At 40.3% G+C, this 24,063-nt stretch overlaps 1 protein-coding gene and 1 long non-coding RNA gene across 3 annotated transcripts; one reads left to right on the forward strand and one right to left on the reverse strand.

The window, feature by feature from the left end:
• The first annotated feature begins 49 nt into the window (after window positions 1-49).
• On the forward strand, window positions 50-3,662 carry LOC112270878. Its single transcript, XR_002963440.1, has 2 exons — window positions 50-150; window positions 2,190-3,662. It is a non-coding gene; the product is annotated as an uncharacterized LOC112270878 (long non-coding RNA).
• Window positions 3,171-22,894, reverse strand: LOC100841930 (E3 ubiquitin-protein ligase UPL6). Of its 2 annotated transcripts, XM_014899314.2 has the most exons (27): window positions 22,734-22,894; window positions 22,423-22,607; window positions 21,387-21,484; window positions 21,174-21,298; window positions 20,483-20,594; window positions 19,761-19,941; window positions 18,913-19,089; window positions 18,427-18,609; window positions 17,385-17,454; window positions 10,718-10,836; window positions 10,318-10,622; window positions 9,865-9,961; window positions 9,571-9,714; window positions 8,991-9,077; window positions 8,818-8,904; window positions 8,588-8,728; window positions 8,359-8,484; window positions 8,092-8,190; window positions 7,525-7,592; window positions 7,248-7,314; window positions 6,286-6,456; window positions 6,120-6,209; window positions 5,741-5,821; window positions 4,952-5,025; window positions 4,131-4,202; window positions 3,965-4,054; window positions 3,171-3,862 (listed from the first exon to the last, which is right to left on the reverse strand). In XM_014899314.2, exons 2-27 carry the CDS (start codon window positions 22,579-22,581, stop codon window positions 3,796-3,798), a joined length of 3,090 nt encoding a protein of 1,029 aa, XP_014754800.1. In that variant the 5' UTR covers window positions 22,582-22,607; window positions 22,734-22,894; the 3' UTR covers window positions 3,171-3,795. The 2 variants fall into 2 exon arrangements, with proteins under 2 accessions (XP_014754800.1, XP_014754801.1); XM_014899315.2 differs by lacking the exon at window positions 22,734-22,894 and having other exon boundaries at window positions 21,387-21,473; window positions 22,423-22,542.
• Between the last annotated feature and the right edge of the window lie 1,169 nt (window positions 22,895-24,063).

Here is a 24,063-nt window from a genome sequence, read left to right on the forward strand (position 1 = left end):
GTCAGAAGTTCGGCGGAAGTTTACCGCGGGTTATTTTAGACCCTTCTGGCGGTAGTACAAAATGAGGCTCACATTATTCAAGTCCTAGTTCCGGTGACAAATACTATGGCCATCTTGGTCAGTGGATTTCTTTTTAAACAACAGTATGAGGTGAGGAGTTTTTCTTTATAACAAAAGATAGTCCTATTGACTTTTTTGCAAAAGTAAACATTTTTACTCATAGTCTTACTGTATTTATTGTTTTTGCGGTTTTCTTTTCCCCTAGTATTGGCGAGTCAACGCGGCTGTGTGCCTTTTAAGCGTGCATCACGTATCTTAAGCACTAAATAGATGTTTAAATATACATAAATGCTTAAAAGTGCTTATGAACTTATTTGGCTCGTCGGGTGCTCACGGTTCCACGCCGTCCGGTATTAATAGTGTATTTTTTTGTCAAAGTTTTGTTTTAACGAAACAAAATATGCCAACCTTTGTGAAATGGAGGGAGTATATCTTAGTGTTTTATATCTTAGTCTTCTGACGAGTATTTGGGTAAGATACGGCATCTCCATCTTTTCTTGTTAACTAGGCAGTATGTCAGCTTTTTTGCATACATGCCATAATGTAAGATATGACTGAATTGGAGCATTCGGAGAGACATGAGGTCTAAAGTTTGATGTTGGACACTTTATCTTGTCACATAGAGTTATTCATGATGCAATGTAAAGTTGAAGAGTCAAAACTCTTAAAACCAGTCTTAACAACTTTATACGATGAAGCTTTTTGCAAGACAACATGTTATGTATACTGTTTTTGTTTCAACTGTAAAACAAATGGATGGGTACAAAAGTCGACAACTAACTCTAGTTTTGTAAATTGCCACCCAAGGATCGCTAGATCGAGAGCTTTGGTTCACTATATATGTCGCTATGGCAACAACGAGGGCTTCAAAAAGAGTAATCAGATACTGGTGTGCGCACAGTAGCAATTTCACGGAGTAGAGTAGTCAGATACAAGACATAAGGGTCGCACACCATTGCTATAAGGAGCTTTGTTTTAAGAAAAGGGGAAGGGAAACCTTGCCGTATAAATAGACTTAAATTCATATCGCTAAGATCCTTTTTTTTACGAACAAGCAGGAGCTCTGCCTTTTGTATTAAAAAGTAGGGGAAGAAATAATGTTAGAAGCGGTACAAAAAAGAAGAAAAAATGGAGCCTAATCTCGTAGAGAGAAAAGCAGAAAAACTATTCGCGCCATCCCTTCCTATGGAGGTTGAAAGCAGAAAAACCAGGATGGTTTGTTTATCTTGAAGAAATAACGGCAATGCTATACGTACGACGAATAGCATACGACGGGGGTACGATCCTACTTGGAAGTGAACAACAGGAGACTCTCTCGGGATATCAACCTCTGAGGGGCAACGCAGGTCTTGTGACCGTTATTTTGCTTTGCGGGTAACTTTTTTTGGCTAGTCTGGTGTCCGTTCGTTCTAATCAGCCAAGCCGACGGAAGCTAGAGTTGTAGAAGCATCGATTTTTTTTCTTCTCGTCTTCGATCGCCGATTTGGCATCGGGTGATGAGAGGAACAATAGATCAACGTCTAGATGTCGTCTGTGTATCTTTTTGTGAGGTCTTGTGTCCTCGTGGCGGCGTTCTGATGGAGGAGGCGACCTCGTATGGAATAATGTTATACTGGTTCCATCCTCTTCCTAGCTTAGTCATCTCAATCTACTTCATGGAGCTAGTGTATCTCGTGGTTAGTTTTTTTTGTTACTTTGGTCTTCTCTTACTAGTCGGTTCGGTGACGAATCGGTTTGACAACCTGCCTTGCAAGGGATGTGTCCCCGTTCAAAGTCCGTTCAACGATTTTAGGTTCTCATCGGTTGCAGTGAATGACTCAAGCGACTATTTAAAACCTATGAGATTAGTCCAGCATTTGCAGCTCTGATTTTCTGTAATTTTATCACCAGAGACATGGAGAAATTTCAAGATACGGATGACGGATATAGTGATTTTTACTTTCAAGAATATAGATGCAACTTTTAGTTTCATTAGGAATTTTTGTAGTTGATTTTCGTTTCAGTTTTTTTGTCCTTTGTACTCTGCTTATTGATTCAATAAAGTCAGATGTTTTTCAGAAAATAAATTGAGAGATCTCGGAATGGACTTCTCAAGGACCAATCAATTTAGTGACCACCAAAATATGCAGGTACTCGTAGAAGATATGTGTTGAAGGAGAAGTGGATGCGTGAAACATTACGGAGTGGAGGTCACAAGGTGTGAGTTAAGTCATTTGACGATGGCAGCAGCTGTTACACGATTGGGACTTGGGTTTTGCTGAGACGCACGAAGGAATGAATCGTCGTACGACGATCGTACGTAAAACGTCGTATGCAGAGCAGTTTCGAAGAAATAAAGTCCAATGTGAAGATGGTGTTAACATTATCAGAAGTGCTCAAGCTCCATTTCTTGGCACCGACGAAGGGAATGAAGACAATAGTTGCTCACTATCATGGACCTAAAGATTTCCATAGTGCAATTTTATGATCTGGGATGATGTTGTCATAGCTATAGCATACCATTGAGACGAGAGCATACGTTATGTACCGAGATTATGGTTCAACCCGTGCACCCAAGGTTGAAGCTTGGGAACTTCTGGAATTTGAATGCAATGTACATTTACTACGTCACAAATGTCAAATCAAATTTGAATCACAGTTCCAATAACAATAACAAAAAAAAAAGTTATGGTTGTATTTAAGGGCCCAATTCAAAGCCCAGTTTGACTTGACTATTGTTTGTCTTGATAGTGTAGGCAAAAGCATATTTTTTTAAGGTTGTTTCAGCGAGATTTTTTTGCTTTATGATTGTCGCATTTCTTGCTGGTAGAGACTCGTTAGAAATCACGAAAGCGTGAAGAACGATCCAAATTACTACCATCATTTTTAAATATAAGGTTCTAACTTTGTCCCAAGTCAAATTTCTTATAGTGTAACCAAGTTTATAGACAAATGTATTAACATCTAGAATATCAAATAAATATACTACTCTGATCCATATTAATTGTCTCAAATTTGCGATGTAATATTTCGACAAGTAATATGGATTAGAGAGAGTATGAAAGCATACATCTTGATGTGTTTAATAAAACTAATTTAGAATCAGAAAGATTGGTAAAAACATTATAAACTTGGTCAAAATTTAAGAAGTTTGACTTGGCACAAGGATAAGACTTCTTACATTAGGAACACTTTTGGCCAGTGCAGCCAATGGGCAGTGGTTAATGTGCACCTGAACCAGCAGTGACACACTGAAGATGGCTGCTGCTAGGGATGCGAACACGATCCCTCACATGTCCCACTTCAGTCCAATCTCCAAATCTTAGGTCATAATTTTAAGCCTATCCGCTTGCATTCCTAGCTCCAGCAGCATGGCACAAAGATGATGAACCCTAATACCAGGGACTAGGGCATCCAGGCATTCAGATCATAACTGGTGGAACTGAGAAATTCAACCGACTATCATCTATCAATTTCATTCATACCCTATATTATTCCACTCTTAGAACACATATATACATGTTCATGGCTGCTTCCAACAGCATCTGCGCTTGCTTGTTTCTACCGCCTTGCCCTATCTGTAGCCAAGCTATTGCAGGTGCCTCTCTTTCAATTTTCCCAGCCACAATACAAGGAATGCCTTCCTGTTGCTTATGGGGCTTCGAATTGGGCCCAAATGGTTCGGCCCTGGGTGCCTTTAAACTGTCATCTAGCAACTATCTACACTTTGCACAATAGCTGAATCCACAAGGGCAATTAGCTCAGATCGAAACCAGCTTCTGAGTTTATTGCGTACAACAATTTGGTTTGCATCTGCTCCTTCCTGTTCAGCATGAACCAGGGGTCCGTTAGTCAGGTTGAAATGAATCAATGAGCACGTAGAATTCGAAAGAATACATGGGGTTGGTTACTATGGTTTACTGACGTTCTGTATGGAGGGAGCTTCAGGAGGTTCATGCACGTAGCAGAAGTGGGCAAGCGGTCTCCATGCTCCTCTACGCCCGGGACACCAGCTCTGTTCAAAATGAGTTCAAGATAAAAAATTCCCAACAGAACAAGAGATGAAAGATAGATATACAGGTGTATTGAACCTCTGAATGCAGAATTTTGGATCAAGGTATTCGAATCCAAGGAGTGGTCCACGAGAGCATCCAGTCACAAATCTGCGCATTTATTGTCATGTGCATAACAAGATTAAAAGAATGCAGATTGATATAACAGATTATGATTATGTTTTCATCTGATCACAAGTTAACTCAGGCTTATGCATAGTTGCGAAGGAAAGCAGACGCAGGCAGAGCAGTCCAAAGCAAAGAGATGAATTCTAAACATTCAAGCTCCTGGAGTAAAGAGAGTGTAAACCAATCAATCAGCAAAACTTAATGGACAATCTCCTTATTCCCAGGTAATAATAATTAGGCCAGTTCAAAATCGGTTTCAGATGGAACCGTGGAAACAGTCAGGAAGCATCCCAGTTCAAGTTCCGTCTATAACTGCAAACCCACCTTCTTAGCAAGTATTCCCTCCATCCGGAAATAACTGACTCGGATTTGTCTACACTAAAACGCGTCTAGATACATACGAATCTATACAAATCCGAATCACTTATTTCCAGACGGAGGGAGCAGAAAATTTTGTGTTGTTGGTTTCCACGGTTTGGATCCAAACTGTTTCTGAACATCCCTAACAATAATCAATAATACTAAGAAACAGTGAAAGTAATAAACATTAGTTGCATGAAGTCCTTTGGGTCGAAAAGGAAAAAGGAGACAATTAACTTATACTCCCTCCATCCCGAATTAACTGATGTGGATTTGTATAAGAATCTATACAAATCCACATCAGTTAATTCGGCACAGAGGGAGTAAAACAAATGACACTCATGCTGCAAAAAAAGGAGGGAGTAACATACTTGAGAAACTTTTTCTGATTATCTGAACTCAAGCTCTTTAAAACCTCCCAGAACATATCAATAATCTCATGATCCTGAAAGGAAATCGTAATTAATCCTTCTCTAAAGTGTGAAGACAAAAATAAGCTCACCATTGAAATAAAAATAGCATAAAAACATAAAGATCTCATGACTCGATGCAAGCAGCTCTGCACCTAGCTAAAATTATATTCAAATTGGTATTTGTGCTATATTGCTACATGAATTGTCATCAAAATAAGTTCCGTACAACCCAGTCTGGATAAAATCAAAATTAAAACTTTGGGACATGGCCTGAACTAGCTAGTTTTGATATTTCAGTTTATGTGAACCTTTCGAAGCTGACTCATGACTCAAATTGATACTCCCTCCATCCCATATTAAGTGTCGAAATATTACATGTATCTAGACGCGTTTTAGTGTGTAGATGCATCCATATTTAGACAAATTTAAGACACTTAATATGGGACGGAGGGAGTACATAGTGAGCAACTAAATGGTTTGTGGATGCGTGGTATTCAGCATATTTCAATCTTGTCACAGCAGAAGAAAAACATTACTGGTCCCCACATCTATTGATATCGTTTTAATAAGATATAGACAAAGAATGTTCTCATAGCACAACTTCCATTATTGGAAATTGAGGGGTGGCCGATATGACTGCATCTATTTAGTAATAGAAGGATAGCCTGCCACAAAGTTTTGATACGAATGCTAGCAGCATCTGGGTAATGGAAGGATGGCCTTTCTTACATAACCAAGTAAACTTACCGGATGATAACCTCCAGCGTAGTTGGTGTTCAAGCGCAAGTCATCAATGTCCAAGCTTTCCAGAGAGCCAGATATGAGAAGCTGCAGGAGCAAAATACACAAGCGACCATCACAAAAATCAAATGAATATGTATGCTAATGCTAGCAAAGAATAACCTTATAACAACAAAAATATGCACATCAAAATGTAATTCAGCAACTAAAGACACACGTAAAACTTCTCTTAACCACAGGAAAACCACAAAAAAGCCCAAACAGCAACACACCATTTGATAACAAGACAGAAGTCACATTTGCATTCACTTACAGACTTTTTTTAATGGATTAAAACTACGTCTCCCTACTTGTAAAGGAAATGCAACTGGAAAGTCATAAGTACCTGAATTTCATGTTCATTGAACATATCGATCCAGTCCTTCGGTATAAGTTGTTGAAATCCTCTCAAAAAGTGTGTACTTTGTCCACGGATCTGTGATCAAAACAAAAGGAAAATATTTAGGAAAGAATTACATGGTAAGCAAATGACAGAACTACATTATTTTTACCTGATAATTTAATCGATGGTTGGCAACAAGGTGGATAAACATAATAACATTACTATTAGTAACACGCATCTCTCTCCCGCCAGGAAGCAGCTCTTCTTCAGATTGTTCACCATATTCATTATTCACGATTACAAAGTACAACTCCAGATCTGAGAGGTCGCCATGATAATGCTGAGCACAGAAAAGAAGATATTATAACGCAAAATGACCAGGCGATGACAAAAACTTCCCCAAAGTAAAGTGGATACACATACTGTCATATATCCTACAAATGCATCTCATGCTACAAAGACAAGATACCCCCAAATTATCTAGATTGCATCCTCACAGTTAAAGCGGGGAAAAAAAATATTTTTTAGCCGTACAATAACTTGGTAAGCTGTATTCAAATACTAAAGTCATGACAGTTTCACAGACCAAAACGAAAGATAAACACTTCATCAGTAGTGCTTGAAATCAGAAGCTCAACCACATGCAACATTTGGAAAGATGGCCTCTAAACCTGCAGATAACAATTTTCTTCACACATTGATGCAAATAACAATATAGATTCCACTCAATTTTCTTCTCCCGTTGGAAACGAGTTTATTAGCTGGTCAGTCGGCCATGGATTCCACCCCAACATCAGTCAGGAAGGGCTTCTCCTCGTTGATAATGCTTGAGTTGGTGGATCTTGAAGCAGCGTAACAATGCGGTCTTCAACAGAGAGAGGCCTAGAATCACTACGCAGCTCCAAACTACCAAAACTGAGGCTAGATTGTGGGTTAAAGCAGGTGAAACTGGCCTCTAAGCATCACTACTGGCAGAGCATAGAGCTTAGCCGCTTGGGGGTATTGTGTGGGATGTGTTTGTACCTGGTTACTTGTAGCCTTATGAATACCTTTTCTATCTATCAACGCCTTGAGATACAAAGCTTTTGCATTTTCTCGGAAAAAAGAAGTAAATAGGAATATATATCAAACCTTTAAAAATAGAAGATGTCGATACAATTCAGGATCCAATGAGGGCAGATCATTCAAAAAATTGGACCTGATTGGCAATGGAAAAGTAGACATGGATGTTAAACTCTTTAAAAGTAAAGCACAAACAGCATAATGTTATACAATATGTGACATACTGATTATCTACAGATTTACAGATTTACAGAAGAGCAAAATCACAAGTCATTCCAACATGGTCCAATAGTCAACATAAGTATTTTTGTTGCGAGTTAGTTAAGAGAGAGAGAGAGAGAGCTACTTCTGTTTCAGCTTGCTCAAGAAGAAGGTTGCAAACGGTAAATCGACGAGTATGCCCTCATACATTGCCTGAAAGACACGAATCAAGCACATGTCAGACGACAACCCGGTTGACTTGCTAACTAGTTAAAGGAAGATGCATAGCTAATGTGGTTGCCCTTATAGAAATTTGGGACAAAAAGTAGAAAAATAGATCACAAGCCTGCAGCACCAAATAAGGCTAATCAGACTACATTACTAACTTCTGCATTGATGGATATCCTATCAATGCATATCCATTGCATTTTTGTAGGCATTGGCACATATTCTACAATGCTGCTACCTACCGTACCGCAATAATCGAGAATACCAACAGCTTTAAGCACAATACGCATGTCCCTAAAAGCCCAATATGCATTCAATGAAGGAAAAATCTCAGAAAATGTTGCGACACTAGTATCAAAATACTTGCATGCCACTAGAAGATCAGAATACCAGATATAAAAGTTAAAGAAGTTCTTTAAACTAAGCCCCAACAGGTCGAATACCTGCTCAGCAATGGCAAAGAGAAGATATATGATCAAAGTACCTTCCCGAGGAGACTCCCAAGAAAACGGAAATACTGCAGATGATGTTCATGAACCAATCCTGATCCAGGGTTGGGGTACAGAAGATGATCAACCGTTTCCTACAGAAGGAAAAAGATGTGATGTATCATATAGAGCAAGCGAGGAATCGCTTTATAGTTTATCTACCAGCTTTAAGCTATTGCAGCTACCAGCACACTACTCACACATCAGAACGAGTTTATGACTAACTGACAACATTGTATTGGATCAACAAAATAGTATCATACCTTGAATAGGCCATACTGCACATCAAAAGCAGCACGAGTGATATTTTCCATGAAATCTTTGAAAATTCCACCTCCATCAATTCCAGCTTCTTCCACACCGTGCTCATTAACAAATGCTACTCGGATCTACAAGCATCAAGATTAATTGAAAAATCAGAAAACTGAATTTCCTGTACCTTACGAAAACATGTATTAAATCAAGGACTGAAGATGAAAGATAGTGTCATACCGGTCCTTTAAGATCTTCTTCAGATAGCAAGCTTAGCTGATCAAAAGCATCCTCCAGAAGTCGACTTCTTCTTATTTTGAACCGATGTCTTGTCAAGGCAGAATGGGATGTCGCCGATTGTTTAGAATTTGCCAGTTGCGACTGTTTGCAGAAACAAAAACTTTTAAGACATTGCCCGAAGAGAGGCACCAGCCTTATTCAATATTTACACAAAATCAGTAATAACGTACAGTAAATATTCTGACTCTAATGGTAAAAGGCGCCAGAAAGGGAGCAAGCTTTATAATTTCTGATGCTCGAGTGTTGCCAAGTATCGCCTGAAAAACATATACACAATGTTGAAGATATGTATAGTTCTGAATTATATGTTTCGATAATTCAAGCAGCGCATAGGGTCCACTACCTGTGAGACAAAATTTTCACTTGTTGCTTCTTGAGAATAGAAATCACTTTCGGAAGTGAATGGGAGCCGGTTGTTCCAGTCTTGCAACTGCAATTAGGTACAAATATTTAGTTTAAATAATATACTTCATCCAAGAAACAATACATGAGTAGCAATAACTTGTGGGAAATGACTAACAGACAAGTATGACCGGAGAAGAGAATCTGTATCCCACAATCTAGAAGATAAACTAGATATGGCCGTGTTTGATAAACAAAAAAAAATCTAACTGTGTCTGGTAAACGAAAGCCAATGTCCACTCCAACAATTTTGTAGCTCAAAATCATGGATGGCTCATGCAAAAAAAGGCTTCAATGTAAAAACAAGGACAGCTTCTACTGCTTATCACGTGTGCACTGTCCACAGATACGTCAGTATGCAACAGGTACTGAAACTACAATATCAGATGTATTTTATCTGCACCTGATGTAAGCATTCTGGTTAAAAGCACTATGACAGGAGGCAATCACTATACAGAAACTGGATTTTAAGACAAATAAACAGAAACAATAACATGGTATATGAAGGCAGAAATGTCTACCTGTGTGAGTAATTCAGATAACCCAATCCTTGCCCGACTCTTAAGATTATCAATGGACATTTTCTTAAGACCTAAAAGATTGGGTAACGCTTTCTGAGTAGGAGAGGTATGTGAAGGAATAATCCAAAGAAGCTGCCATAAAGCCTGCACATTGAAGTGGAACTCTTGTCAATGTAACACCAAACATGAGATATATCAGCAACAGCTCTGACGTTTTCAGAATTTCTAAATTCAGCAGGTGGATGGCCTGGTAAAAAAAATGATAATACAGTGAGGATATTGTCTTGTGTATACCTGCTTTAGAATGAGAATTAGGGACTTCAAATCTTTAAGTGAAAGAGGTTTCTGTTGTTCGTAGAATTCCTCATTATCAACGATCTTTAACATGTACCTGGTACAAGGTAAAATAACAGAGCATCGATGATGTGAATCCTGATTAAAGTACTACTCCCTCCGTCCCATATTAAGTGCCGAAATATTACATGTATCTAGACGCTTTTTAGGTATAGACACATCCATATTTGGATAAATTTGAGTCACTTTAATATGGGACGGAGGAGTATTATTTTCCACATTTCAATTACTTGACAAGTACAAAAAATAAGTACTCCCTCCGATCCATAATAAGTGTCTTGGACTTGGTACAAAGTTGTACTAGCTTTGTACTAAATCCAAGACACTTATTATGGATCGGAGGGAGTATGTTATAGGTAACAGTATGTGACAGAATGAAATAGGCGGTCTTACCTGTATATAGGACAAAACACAGACACAGGCAGAAGCCAACCAGGAGCATCTGCAGGCAAAGGAGAGATATACTTCGAAAAATATGGCCATCTTTGGTTTTCATGGCATCGCTTTATAAAATTCCATAGCGCAGGAACAATATCAGTACGGTAGGCCAGCACAGTCATAGTTACATCTAGAGGCAATGTGTTGAACATGACGTGAAGAAAAGCACAAATAGACCCGACAGCTTCCACCTCAGCATCTGATGGTCCAGATGGATCAGAATAGTTCGTGCTTAATGTGCCTCTGAACAGAGCATTCACCTATAATGATACAGGCTGGGGTCAAACAGGAGAAAGCAAAACATGGAGCCCAATCATCTTGAAGAGAATAACTTTCATATGGGTGTCCAGCATACCAAATGTTCAAGCAACCTTGAATTTGAATCAAATGCTGCAGTTATCTGTCTTTGCAAATCAACATCAAGACCACTTTTAACATCGACATCCATGGGCATGTCATCGTCATCATCAGCCCCTTTACATGATTTAAAGAGAAAACAACTCGCGTAAGACTCCATTACAGAAAGATATTTGAAGTTAACAAGGTGCCAATAGGAACAAATCGTAAGCTACAAAAGAGCGCCAGAGTACTACTGATATAAATTTGTTTAACATTTGTTGTGTCATAGAAGTCCTGAAAAATCAGACCAGGCATGACATGTTGTGTGCTCTGATGGTTCTGATTTCTGAAGGTATGGATGTAAGATGCATTCAAGCTGCCAAATGTCTTGGTACACGCGGTTGTAACTTGTATCTACACCTATCATGTGTTGAGGTACTTGTACCTCTAAAGTTTGAATGGTGCTACTACATGGAAATATAAGAGTGCATGCAAAATTTGTGTTGGACTGAAGAGGTATCCTGGACAATTATTGGTATGGCCCATTAGGCCCACCTAACTAGATATATATATATATATGTGTGTGTGTGTGGGTGTGTTCTCTCCCTGGGCTTTAACCCTAGCCGCCACTGTAAACTGAGAGGTGAGCTCCTGCCCTTGTGACTACATGGTATCAGAGCCAAGTTCACAGTTAGGATAGGCAGGCTGAGAGGGAGAGAATCCTGTTCCTAGATCTGCTTAGGATAGGAGAAGCAGGGGTGAAGGAGAGAGCGGCTGGAGCAGCAAGCAACAGGAGGTGCATCTCAAGCGGAAGAGATGGGAAATGTCACCAAGGTGTTGGAGCAGCTGGTTGAGCTTCTCACTGCCAAGGCAGATGGTGCCTCATCCACAGGTATTTCTGTTCCACAGCCTGAAGTAGTTCAAAAGGTGGAGTTGATGCCAAATGACATCAAGCTAGAGGGAGTCTCAAACTATTTGAGCTGGTCTAGAAGGGGGCTGCTGATTTTGGGGACAAAAGGGCTGATAGGCTACGTGAAGGGTGAAGTGAGAGAGCCAGTGGATAAGCTGGGGGAAGAATGGAAGAAGTGGAGTATTGTTGATTCGCTGGTGCAGGCATGGATGCTGAACTCTTTAACTCCAACCATTGCTGCTTCTGTGGAGTCATTATCCAGTGCAGTAGAGATGTGGATGACCCTGGAAACAATGTATTCAGGCAAAGGAAATGTGATGGTGATAGCCCAGGTGGAGGATATGGTGCATGATATGAAGCAAGGAGAGAGATCGGTGCTGGAATATGTGACAGAACTGCAGCATCTTTGGACTGATTTAGATTACTACGATCCATTGGAGTTGTCACATGCTGAATGTGTGTTGGCTGCTCAAAAATGGATTGAGCGCAGGCGGGTAATGAAATTTCTCAAGGGGCTGAACCCGGAATTTGAAGGGAGGCGTGCTGGACTGTGTGATCAACCCACTCTTCCTTCACTCAAGGAGACCATAGCAGCAATGGCTCAGGAGGAGGTGAGGAGGTGAGACTAAAGATGACGAAGAGTGAAGGGACTGTTCAGGGACGTTCAGCATTTGTTGCAACTGAAAGAAAAGAGACAAGGGACTGTTTTAATTGTGGGATAACAGGCCATCTGAGTTATGAATGCACAGCTCCAAGGCGTGGAAGAGGGAGAGGCTATAACAAGGGAAGTTACCGAGGTGGAAGAGGTAGAGGTGGCCACAACAACTCTGGACCTTCAAGGGCACATGTGGCAGCTGCAGAACAGGAAACTGCAAGTGCATCGCAGGGGAGTTGAAGAACAAAGGTCAGGTGGACAACAACTTCGGAAACTTTGCTCATGCTGTCTACACAAAAGAAGGTAACTCTACAAATGCATCTATATTTCCCCATAAATCCTTCTCAGATTGGATACTCGATTCTGGAGCTTCAAAACATGTTGCGGGAACTCTCAATGAATTTGATTCATATATCCAGTATCCACCTGAACATAATGAAACAATTCAAACTGTTGATGGCACCTCACAACCAATAAAGGGAGTCGGAACAGTTCAGTGTACACTATGCATAAAATTGTCTTCAGTACTACATGTTCCAGCTTTTCCTGTTAATTTGGTGTCATTAAGCGCATTAATTGACCAGCTGGACTGCAGGATAACACTTGACAAATACATGTGTTTGATTCAGGGGAGGCAGATTGGCAGGAAGCTTGGGACAGGAACCAGGCATAATGGGCTGTGGTATATGAACAGAGGGGCATCCAGAAGCACGGTGCTTGCAGCCATGCTGGGAGAAAGGGAGACGATGGCGATTATCCATCATTGTCGAATGGGTCACGTGTCTTCGAGAAAATGGGTAGAGTGTTTCCTGATGTAATGAGTGGGGTTGATAAGAACAAACTTAAGTGTGATGCATGTGAATATGCAAAACACACAAGAACCACTTACGTTAGCAGGGGTCTTAGAAGTATCTCTCCATTTATGTTAATCCATTCTGATGTATGGACATGTCCAGTTGTTTCTGTCAGTGGGATGAAATATTTTGTGACATTTATTGACTACAATACTCGTATGACATGGATTTATCTCATGCGACATAAAGATGAGGTATTCCAATGCTTCCAGGATTTCTACTCCTATGTGAACACTCAATTTCATGTGCAGGTGCAAGCGATCCGGACTGATAATGGGACAGAAAGGTATACTGCATCAGACTTCTTGCCCAGATACCCAACCACAGAATGGAGTTGCGGAGAGAAAGAATCGCCATATTCCGGAAGTTGCTCGCTCCTTAATGTTTACAATGAATGTTCCAAAGTTTTTGTGGAATGAAGCTGTAATGACAGCAACTTATTTAATCAATCGTACTCCCTCAAGAGTTATTGGCATGAAGTCACCTTGTGAGATGCTACTAGGGGAGAACAAATTTTTGGTTCCACTTAAGTTATTTGGCTGCACATGCTTTGTTCGAGATCATAGACCTACAGTGGGTAAGCTGGATCCGAAAGAAGTAAAGTGTATCTTTGTTGGCTATTCTGCAGGACAACGAGGTTATAAATGTAGTCCTATAGAACAAAGAACATTTGTTAGTATGGATGTTACCTTTTGGGAATCTGAACCTTACTATGGGGAGAAGACAGATCTGAGTGCTTTGTTTGAAGAGCTTGACCATCAGCCATTGTCTGCGGATGTTCAAGAAGGGGAGAATGGACACTCGCAACAAAGACTACCTCAGCAAATAGTTGGGGGCCCTATTCCCATGGCTGTAGCTGAGGAAAATGAGCAGAGGTGGCCACGGGTCAATGAGGAAACTAATCTACAAGTGTATACGAGGAGGCGTCAAGGTGAAAACACTCAGCAAGGTCAAGTAATTCACAGGCAGGGGGAGCAAGGGGAATATAATCCGGTACAAGGGGAGCAATTTGATGATGGTCAAAATATTGACAGCTCGTCTGAAGGGAGTGCGCCTGAAGGGGATTCTCTAGATCTGCCCATTGCCTTGAGGAAAGGAACAAGGGAAGCAGCAAGTAGGCCAATCAACCAGTATGGTTGTGAGCATGACATAGGCAATTATGTCTCCTATGCTGCCTTGTCTCCGTCGTTCAAGACTTTTGTGGCGTCCCTACAAACAGTGATTGTTCCTAAGGATTGGAGAGCTGCAAAGCAGGACCCAAAATGGTTTGGGGCCATGATAGATGAATTGGAGGCCTTGAGAAAGAATAAAACCTGGGAGCGAACTTATCTTCCCGAAGGGAAAAAAACTGTTGGATGCAAATGGGTGTTTACTGTAAAGCAAAACCCCGAAGGGAAGATTGAAAGATATAAAGCAAGGCTAGTAGCTAAAGGATACAGCCAGACATATGGTATTGATTACGATGAGACCTTTGCACCAGTTGCAAAAATGAACACCATAAGAATTTTAATATCATGTGCTGCTAATTTTGGTTGGCCACTGCACCAACTCGATGTTAAAAATGCTTTCTTACATAGCGACCTACAAGAAGAGGTGTACATGGAGATTCCACCTGGTTTCTCTACACCTAAAATGGCTGGGAAGGTATGTAGATCGAAGAAGTCTCTTTATGGCCTAAAACAGTCTCCAAGAGCATGGTTTGACAGATTTAGGCAAGCAGTGTGTTCTATGGGTTACAGGCAGTGTAATGGAGATCACACCATTTTTTACAAGCATTCCAAGCAACAGATCACTATACTCGCAGTTTATGTAGATGACATCATAATTACAGGAGATTACAAAGAGGAAATAGCAAGACTGAAGAAGTGCTTAAGTGAGACGTTCGAGGTTAAGGATCTTGGTCAGCTTAAATATTTTCTTGGTATAGAAGTGGCCAGATCTCCTACAGGAATAGCTTTATCTCAGAGAAAATATACCTTAGATCTCTCGAGTGATGTGGGTATGTTCGGTTGTCGGGCAGATCCAACTCCGATTAAACAGAACCACAAATTGGCAGCCCAAAGTGGTGAACCCGTGGACAGAGAGAAGTATCAGAAATTAGTTGGACAGCTCCTATACCTATGTCACACAAGACCAGACATTGCATATGCAGTAAGCGTAGTAAGCAGATACATGCATGACCCAAGAAGTGGACATCTTGATGCAGTGCATCGCATTCTTAGATATTTGAAAGGTTGTCCTGGCAAGGGATTGAGAGAAGTATCAGAAATTAGTTGGACAGCTCCTATACCTATGTCACACAAGACTAGACATTGCATATGCAGTAAGACAGATACATGCATGACCCAAGAAGTGGACATCTTGATGCAGTGCATCGCATTCTTAGATATTTGAAAGGTTGTCCTGGCAAGGGATTGATGTTTAAGGGTAATGGCCATCTGAATATAGATGGATACAGTGATGCAGATTGGGCGAGTTGCTTTGATGACAGGAGGTCAACCTCGGGATACTGCGTTTTTGTTGCTGGGAATCTGGTGTCTTGGAGAAGCAAGAAACAATCTGTGGTCTCTAAGTCAACTGCTGAAGCTAAGTTCAGAGCACTATCTCAAGGACTTAGTGAGATGTTGTGGGTGAGAAGCCTTCTGCTTGAACTGAAGGTATTTAGAGGTGGACCTCTAAATGTTTGGTGTGACAACAAGTCTGCTGTCAGCATTGCCAACAATCCCGCTCAGCATGATAGGACTAAACATGTTGAGATTGATCGGTTCTTCATTAAAGAAAAGCTAGATGAAAGAATTATCAAGATAACTCATGTGAGCTCAATGTGAGCTCAACGAACCAAGTGGCAGATTGTTTGACAAAAGGCTTGGGAACCAGAGAATGTAATCATGCTTGTGACAAGATGGGAATGATCGATATATATCACCCATCTTGAGGGGGAGTGTTGGACTTAAGAGGTATCCTGGACATTTATTGGTATGGCCCATTAGGCCCACCTAACTATATATATATATATATATATATATATATATATATATATATATATCTGTGTGTGTGTGTGTGTTCTCTCCCTGGGCTCTAACCCTAGCCACCACTGTAAACTGAGAGGTGAGCTCCTGCCCCTGTGGCTACAATTTGTGCAAATTCAAATTGTACAACGTACTGTACAAAAAGACAAAACAAACGCTCCTTTTCAGTGCACAGTACCCTTAAAAAAAATTGTATGATACATTGTACATATCAATTTTGCAGAAATTATTACATGTAGTCTTACATTTATGTGTACAAGTATCATGATTTTTTAAGAACTTTTTGAATAATACAAATACCATGATAGGTGAACATACAACTGAGTTTACGACCTCTGCTTTGAAAACAAGCTTCATTCTCCATTATTGCACATTGCACGCAAGATCTCAATACCCACTGTTTCACTATATTTATCCATGCCTTCAGAAATCTATGTTTCGAAATGCTTGTCCATTTTGGGAATCAGGAGTATAGTTATAGCAAATTAGCAATGTTCAACTCTCTGCTCCTACTTAAATTGCTTGTCACTGAACAACCTGGTCATTTCTCCTTGGATTTTTCTCAGATTTAGTCATTTAGTGTCTTGTTTGCCTATGTTGTGTTGGGAATGATAACGATGTCCTAAATATCAAAAACCCTAATCCGTAACAAGTATACAAAACCGTCCTTGTATGCAATTCTAGTATTTATAAATATAGCAGTAAAATAAATATCTAATACATCATTTTGGGTGCGTAATCTCCAAAAAGGATCAATTGGTCAAAGGACCTAGATCAAGTCTGCATATTTATTGGTAGCCAACACCAGCTGGTTAACAGTATTGGTAACCAACCCTTTTATCAGCGTAGGACCTTTTTTAGAAAGCTAAACACTGAAACCAATTCGGCACTAACTGGAACAGGGAGCGCCTAGTCCTTGTATGTGGTCTAGTATTTGCTTAACCAGTCCTGTTTCAGAACACTGCAGTACTTAAGATGTTGAAATTTCATTGTAAAATTATCTATGATTCTTCTGAAATACTTTTGATGTTTGCTCTAGTTAAATAAATAATATAATCCCAACAACTTTGGAACAGAAGAAAAAATGCATTCAACAATTTCCAGGTAAAATGAACTGCAATTTACAAGCATTTGACACTGTCAAAAGGACCTCGATACAAACAAACGACAACGCAAAATGCTACAGAATACTGCCAAGAGATGAAAGGCGACAACACAATTGTCGTGTAACTTACTTTCAGTAGGTGATGTAATCGCTGGCAACGCATCCAGCAATGACGTAGAAACAGTAATAATGTCGGCCGCCTGGTTTTTAAAGAAAATAAACAAAAAATTATAACCTTCAATAATTTATTTGGCTTCAATACCTTCAACTATCCACATACGTCCAACTGGAAATGGAAAGAAGACAGCTATTGCACAACCAAGATTGTTACAGATGTGAGTAGGTCAATAATATATGCATATGTGTTTGGCATCAGAAGAAGAAAAACACACTTTCTTGGGGCCATTTGACATGAATAAATACTGTCACTCTGTTCAGACCATATAACTCGAGGGAATCGAGCAAAAGCATATTGAAGAGGATGACATGTATAAGGAACAGAATAATCTTCGACTGGGAGTTTGCAACATAATACAACCTTAATTAGGAATATGAAAGTTGTGAGAACCTATCAACACATGACCACAAATGTTTTGACATAAATAATTCAGGGCATGGCTAGGGTATGTAGAACTTTTTGTTGCATGGAAATTTTTACATTTCGTTCGTCTTTTTTCCACTCCACATTGATCCCACTTGTAGGATTATTAGTGGATGGTAAGAAAGTGTGTACATGAAGTGCATAATATATGTACACATGTATCACAGTCATTCTCATAAATGATAACTCAAGGACGATATATTAGCAGAGGGTTTGTTCTATAAACAATTGTTATAGAACAAACAAAGTTGCCCACCAACTCAATCTTCCAACCTCAGCTAAAAAATTGTAAGATAAATAAATGATCAAGAGCAAACAGATGGGCCTAGCGACCTAGGTGCCCTGACATTCAACCAGTACAAGGACCTGTGCATCGCTTTTGGAAGTAGATCAGAATGCCTCTTCTCTGAGAACGCATGGACTTGCAATGAATGTTTTCAGAGTACAAGAACCTAGTTGATCTTTTTCCCTAATAATTAGAGTTTAATGCATTTTTCCCTTTTAATATTGCCATATATCCACTAAAGCAAACAAAATTATGTAATTTCAAAGGCACATGCAGAACACTTACTCTATCAGAAGCGAACTTAGGTTCAGATAAAATCCACGTTGCAGCTTCAAGCACATTTGCAAGAACACACGCATATCCTGGATGATTAGCAGATACATCATTTGGAAGAACATCAGCACGACTGGGCAAATAGCAAGCTATCTGGTGGATATAATATTTGCTGAGTCCATTAGCAGAGAAAACCTGAAATAATAAACAATAAAATGATCAAACATACAATCATTGCAAAAATTAGTTAAAGCATATCACTCCTCAATTAAACTCACACAAACTGAAGTTTCTAATGCAGAAATGGTAAAAATTCATAACAAAGCTTCATATTCTGAATCAAACAGATTTAGGTTGCAACAAGAGTACAAGACCTGGCATATTTGGAGCAAAGCATCATCAAGCCAAATATTTTTGCAGTTTATATTAAATGTTCCTGTCCCCGTCCATGAGTTTGTTTCTAAAAACACATATCAAACGAGAATAGACACAGCTCACCTTCTTGAAGTGTGGCAAACGATGCCAGAGAAAAGGAATGGATAGAAGCTGCGAGGAAAAACTCCATCTTGGATCCACAATTGGACAAGAACATGGATGGTCGCCAACATGTGAAGCAACAAGCATGAGAACTTGCTCCAGCGCAGATGTACGGTGCTCCAAATTACTCGCATTTTGCTGAATAACAATCAGATCCATCAAAAACGTCACAAAACAAAGCATCAAAGTTTAAGTATGGTCACCCTGATGAATTCAATGTTTCTTCATCAAACAACTGAATGCCAGAGCAAGGATTACTGCACTCAAAAAAATTACCTACCAACAGATGCTAATCAAAACCAAGTTGACTGTAGTTGTTATCGTTAAACCGTGATATATTTTTTCATATCTGGTATGGCAAGAACACAGAAAACTTTTATCCCTTGGAGTTCTTGCAGAGCAAAATTGAAATAAAAACCAACCTTAGACTTTTAAGTCAAGTTTCGCTTAGATAGTGTAGTTCATTGACGTGATATTGCTTTGAGAAATCTTGAAATTACAAATGAGTACCCAAAGTGATAGAGTATATTATACTATGTCTTTATGTGATATATCATGAGGGTAACAACACCTGGTAGAAGGATGTATATAGATAGGTCTGAATGGTAAATAACTCTATATTGAACGGCACTCAATTAGGTCATGAAAAAACCACTATATACGATCGGATGAACTAAACTTATACAGGTTAATATCCTCAAGAGAACGCGGACTTATTTCTGGATAATAGATTTTGGTCAATAAGTCGCCCAAGAATTAGAGACGCCGGTAACAATAAAAATGCAACCATAATAAAGTAACAGACATACCGGTACTGTACTAATAATTCCCCGAAACAAGCAATAGATCTTTCTCTGCTGAAGATACCCAACTACTTTGCAGTTCCACGGTAGTTTGGGGTTTATTAAACAAGCCACAGCTTCTAATAATCGAACAAAAGGCATCGCTGCACTTTCCACTGACATCAAAAGTTGACTACTCCAATCATACCTATCAAAACACAATAAACAAGTCAAATGCAGAGTTGTTCATTTCATCATGGATGATGGAAAATAGCATCTGCTGGAGCCTGGAAATGATCTATAGTAAGTACAGAAATGAAAAAAGAAATAGAGCATATAAAGACATGAGAAGAGACAATAGCAACATAAACAAAGCAACATACACAAAATATAATTTTCCTCTACTGAAACCACAGAATAAAATTTAGGGCATTAAGAGGATGTAGGACTTCAGCCTTCCCAAGTGAAATGTTAATTGAATTTTCCATTCATGGAAGTTCACTCAGCAAGAGCTGTATATTGAGCATAAATCAGAAGACTAGAGCCAAGTAAATGTTCTGCTACTGAAATTCATTCGAAGTTTGAAATAGTCAATCCTTGTAGTTTGAACTTAGTAATGCACAGAAATAATACTTCACAGAGTATTTATTGTCCACTTAATATGAACAAATATAATTTTGCTGGCCAATTAGAAAATAGCAGCCTAAAGAAGAATATTCTAAATATCAGCTTTCAATATTTGAACTCACCTCTTCTGGTGGACAGCATGCACACAGATGAGTGCAAGTTTTTTTACCCTATGAGACACAAGAGGCTCCACTGCGGAGTAATCATTGCCGGCAAAGAGATTTACAACATCTCCTACATCAAAAGGTATGTTATAGCCAATGCCACAGATGTAGCAAAAAGAATATCATGTCAAAGAGGCTGAGCAAAAGTAGAATACAGGCTCAGAGTGGAGAGAAAATAAACTTTCTTGGCATCAGTTAAAACTCAAAAAAATAGTAACTGGCAAGTAGGTGTTTGTCCTTAGAAAAGCAGGAAGATGCTAACTAGGTCAGAAAATGAGGATCAAAGTTCAGAACAAATATACCAGTATGGCAATTTCATACAGGGATGAAAACATGGCAAGTAGGTGCTTGTCCTTAGGAAAACAGGAAGATACTAATTAGGTCAGCAAATAAGGATATAAGTTCAGAACAAATATACAAGTATGGCAATTTCATACAGGGATGAAAACAAATACACTGAACAGACTGAGTTAAAATCATCTCTGATCAATAGAAAGGGGTGGGGGTGGCGGGGCAATATCTCCATAGCATTAAGAAGTACCAACAAATTTAGCATATGCCACAGGTCAGCATAAGTCCTAAGAAACAGAAGAATATTTGCATACAACACAAAGTAGAACATTGCCAAAAAGTAGCATATGATACATACCATGTTTAACATACTGTAGAAGTAAGTTGCAGACTTGAGAAAGTATAGCAATATCGTTGTCTTCACTTGCATTGAAGAAGAACAACAATTGACGAAGAAAATCAGAATTAGTGCTGAAGCAGTTCCTGATTTAGTAGCAAGACAGTCAGAGAGAGAGAGAGAGAAAGCTAGAGACAAGAAATGGATAAGTTCTATCTTTGTTGCAATGCTTACCAATCTACCCTCTGGCAGTTCTCCCCAAAAGTAGAACAAAATGTCTTACGAACTTCTGAGCGTGCCATGTCGAAAGCCTTCTTCCCTCTGAAGCATTTCTGCAGCTTATAATTAGTTAACTTCCATTTCGGGTACACAAAATTAATGTATCTACCACATATACAGATATACAGGAAGCTCGAACAAGTATCTGGACATACACAGGAAAGGCAGCGCAACAATTTTCCAATAAAAAATGGATGGTGGTTCAGCAAAACATTAAGTTGTCTGCCATGTTTTCCCATGCACGCCATGTAACACCCGATAGATCAAAAAGAGAAATCATTAAAGATTCTCAACTTTGAACCCTCGTGATCCCAAGATGATCGCACGTGCATATTAGCATCCGACACTCGACTTGCGTCATCACACCAAACAAACCAATAGAAATCGTTATACCTTATTGAGCAGCCTATGCAACCTGAAGTTCTTCCATAACAGTTTCTGCCGTGTCATCACACCGAACAAACCAAATCGTTATACCTTATCAAGCAGCCTATACGTGCATACTACCATCCGACACTCAACTTGCGTCATCACACCGAACAAAATCATAGAAATCATTATACCTTATCGAGCAGCCTATGCAACCTGAATTGCCCCCCCCCCCCCCATGTCCCTGCCGCGTCATGCCAAAATAACTAAATTTCTTCCATAACAGTTACTCAAGCTACATAACATACATAACATGCCAGCTAGGTGTGAAACCTACACAGATTAACATAGGCATCACTCACACACAAGCAGAATGCTGAAAAGCCCGCAGGCCTCACAGCTGATTCTTAACATAGGGCAGCTCTAAGCTGTGAGTCTTTGACCACACGAATCCGAAACACTGCCAAGGACGAAAATGCTTAAAGGATGGATCTCAAGTACCAAACTCTCAGCACACTGCAGAACTCACTAAACCCACTTTTTATCTGTAATCAGGACCTAATCGCGACCCCATATCCCAATGACGAGTCAATGACTGCTCGCGCGAAGTCCCAAAACAGACCTGGATCTTCGTGGCGGAGGAGTTCTGGAGGCGCACTGCGAGGCGGCGCTTCCGCTCCTCGCGCGTCTGCTCGAGCAGCACCTGGCGGTCCCGCTCCTTGTTGCTCCGGCCGCCCAGGTCCACCCGCTTCCGCGACGTCGGGTCACCGGAGAAGAACATCCTTGCCGGCCCGCCTTCCCTCTCGCCTGCTCAACATCACAACCCCAGAAGAAGAAGAAGAAGAAGAAGAAGAAGAAGAAATCACTAAAAACACCACAAAAAATCCGTCGAAATTCGCGGAGGAAGGGGACGCGAGGCCGATCGGGGCGTACCGGGGCTCGATCGGGGGGCTAGGGTTTGGGGGACTGGGGCGGGTAAGCGACCGACTTCCGAAGCTGCGCGAGTCGAGAGGGGAAAGAGGAGGACGCGAGAGATGGGTGCCTTGGCCCTTGGGACGAGGAGGAGAAAGAAGCGAAGAGAAGGGAGGGGAGGGGAGGGGGGTGGGTGGTATTTTAGTCTGACGGTTCTGCCCCCCTGAGATCGCAGTGCAAATCGGCGCAGGCAATGACGTGGAGGGGTGGACGGCGTGACGTGCGCTGACGTTGGAGCGTCTCGTGGCCGTCCAGGCGGAAACTTTTCTGTACAGCCATCACCGGTTGGCACGGCTAGGGTTCCTAGATCTCGCCCAATGCCTCCATCTTGTTATATAATAGCGGCCAAGTTTAACCATGTCACACGCGAAGAAGATCTTTCGATGTACTGTAATCGATTGTCCAATGTCATGACCGGCAGGCGGTGCAGCCGCACGGGCCCCAAACTGAGAGGGCCCATACCCGTAGGTATATATGTGTACACATAGTATAATAATGGGCTGTATGATGTACTGCAACCGATTTCGCACCGTACTGCGGCTAATGTTATTTAATGATATGGGTGTAGCACTCCCGTCAATATGGCTCAAAGATGTAGATAAAAGGGCGAAGGGTTGCACTCAAAATGGGTTGTACTTGAATACAATGTGTTGTGTTTCGTGAGACCTATGGAAAAAAAGGTTTTCGAGTCAAAGAGAAGAAATAAAATAACGCAGAGAAAAAGAAGTTGAAGGGTTGAACTTTGATTATCAACGTGAGAGCATAACCTCTGGCGTGGCGGGTAACACCATGTTTTGATCATGAATTTAATTGTGCTTGGGGGCGACGAGTGACAATTTCCAAACCAAGTTGCTCGAGTTCGATGATGACCAGATCTAGACTCCTTCTGGGAAGCTGAGCTTCATGGCCCTCATGCCACTGTGCCCTCGAGGCCTTCACTTGAAGAAGCCAAAGATGAACGCAAGGAGGTAGAGTGAGTGCACTTGTACCATTGCACTGCTTGAAGACAAAAAATTTACCACCAAGACTTTAATACAAGACATCGACCAAAGATGTGGCCCGAAACAATCCACGAAAATGATGCATCTCATGAAGTCGATGTCTGGAAAATATGTACATCGATCCAATCGACCACTCCCTCCAACCCATATAAATAAAAAGATCAATTTTACATATACTGACCACTTTGAATGTGTGATAATTACGCTGATTTTTTGGCGATCAAAAGGGTAGTCTAGGTGCCTAGGTGTGTAGTTAACAAACTTTAAAAAACCACGCTAAAAAAACTTTA

Source organism: Brachypodium distachyon, chromosome 2 (genome assembly GCF_000005505.3).
Source record: "Brachypodium distachyon strain Bd21 chromosome 2, Brachypodium_distachyon_v3.0, whole genome shotgun sequence".
NCBI lineage: Eukaryota > Viridiplantae > Streptophyta > Magnoliopsida > Poales > Poaceae > Brachypodium > Brachypodium distachyon.

Bases quoted from the DNA above. Each gene is read 5' to 3' on its own strand.
- LOC100841930 (XM_014899314.2), bottom strand. From the start codon at position 22,581: ATGTTCTTCTCCGGTGACCCGACGTCGCGGAAGCGGGTGGACCTGGGC. The intron at 9,962-10,317 runs GTAAGACCGCCT...ACCTTGTACCAG, and splicing joins GTGTTTTGTCCTATATACAG to GTACATGTTAAAGATCGTTG. The intron at 5,822-6,119 runs GTACTTATGACT...TTGCTCCTGCAG, and splicing joins TCAATGAACATGAAATTCAG to CTTCTCATATCTGGCTCTCT.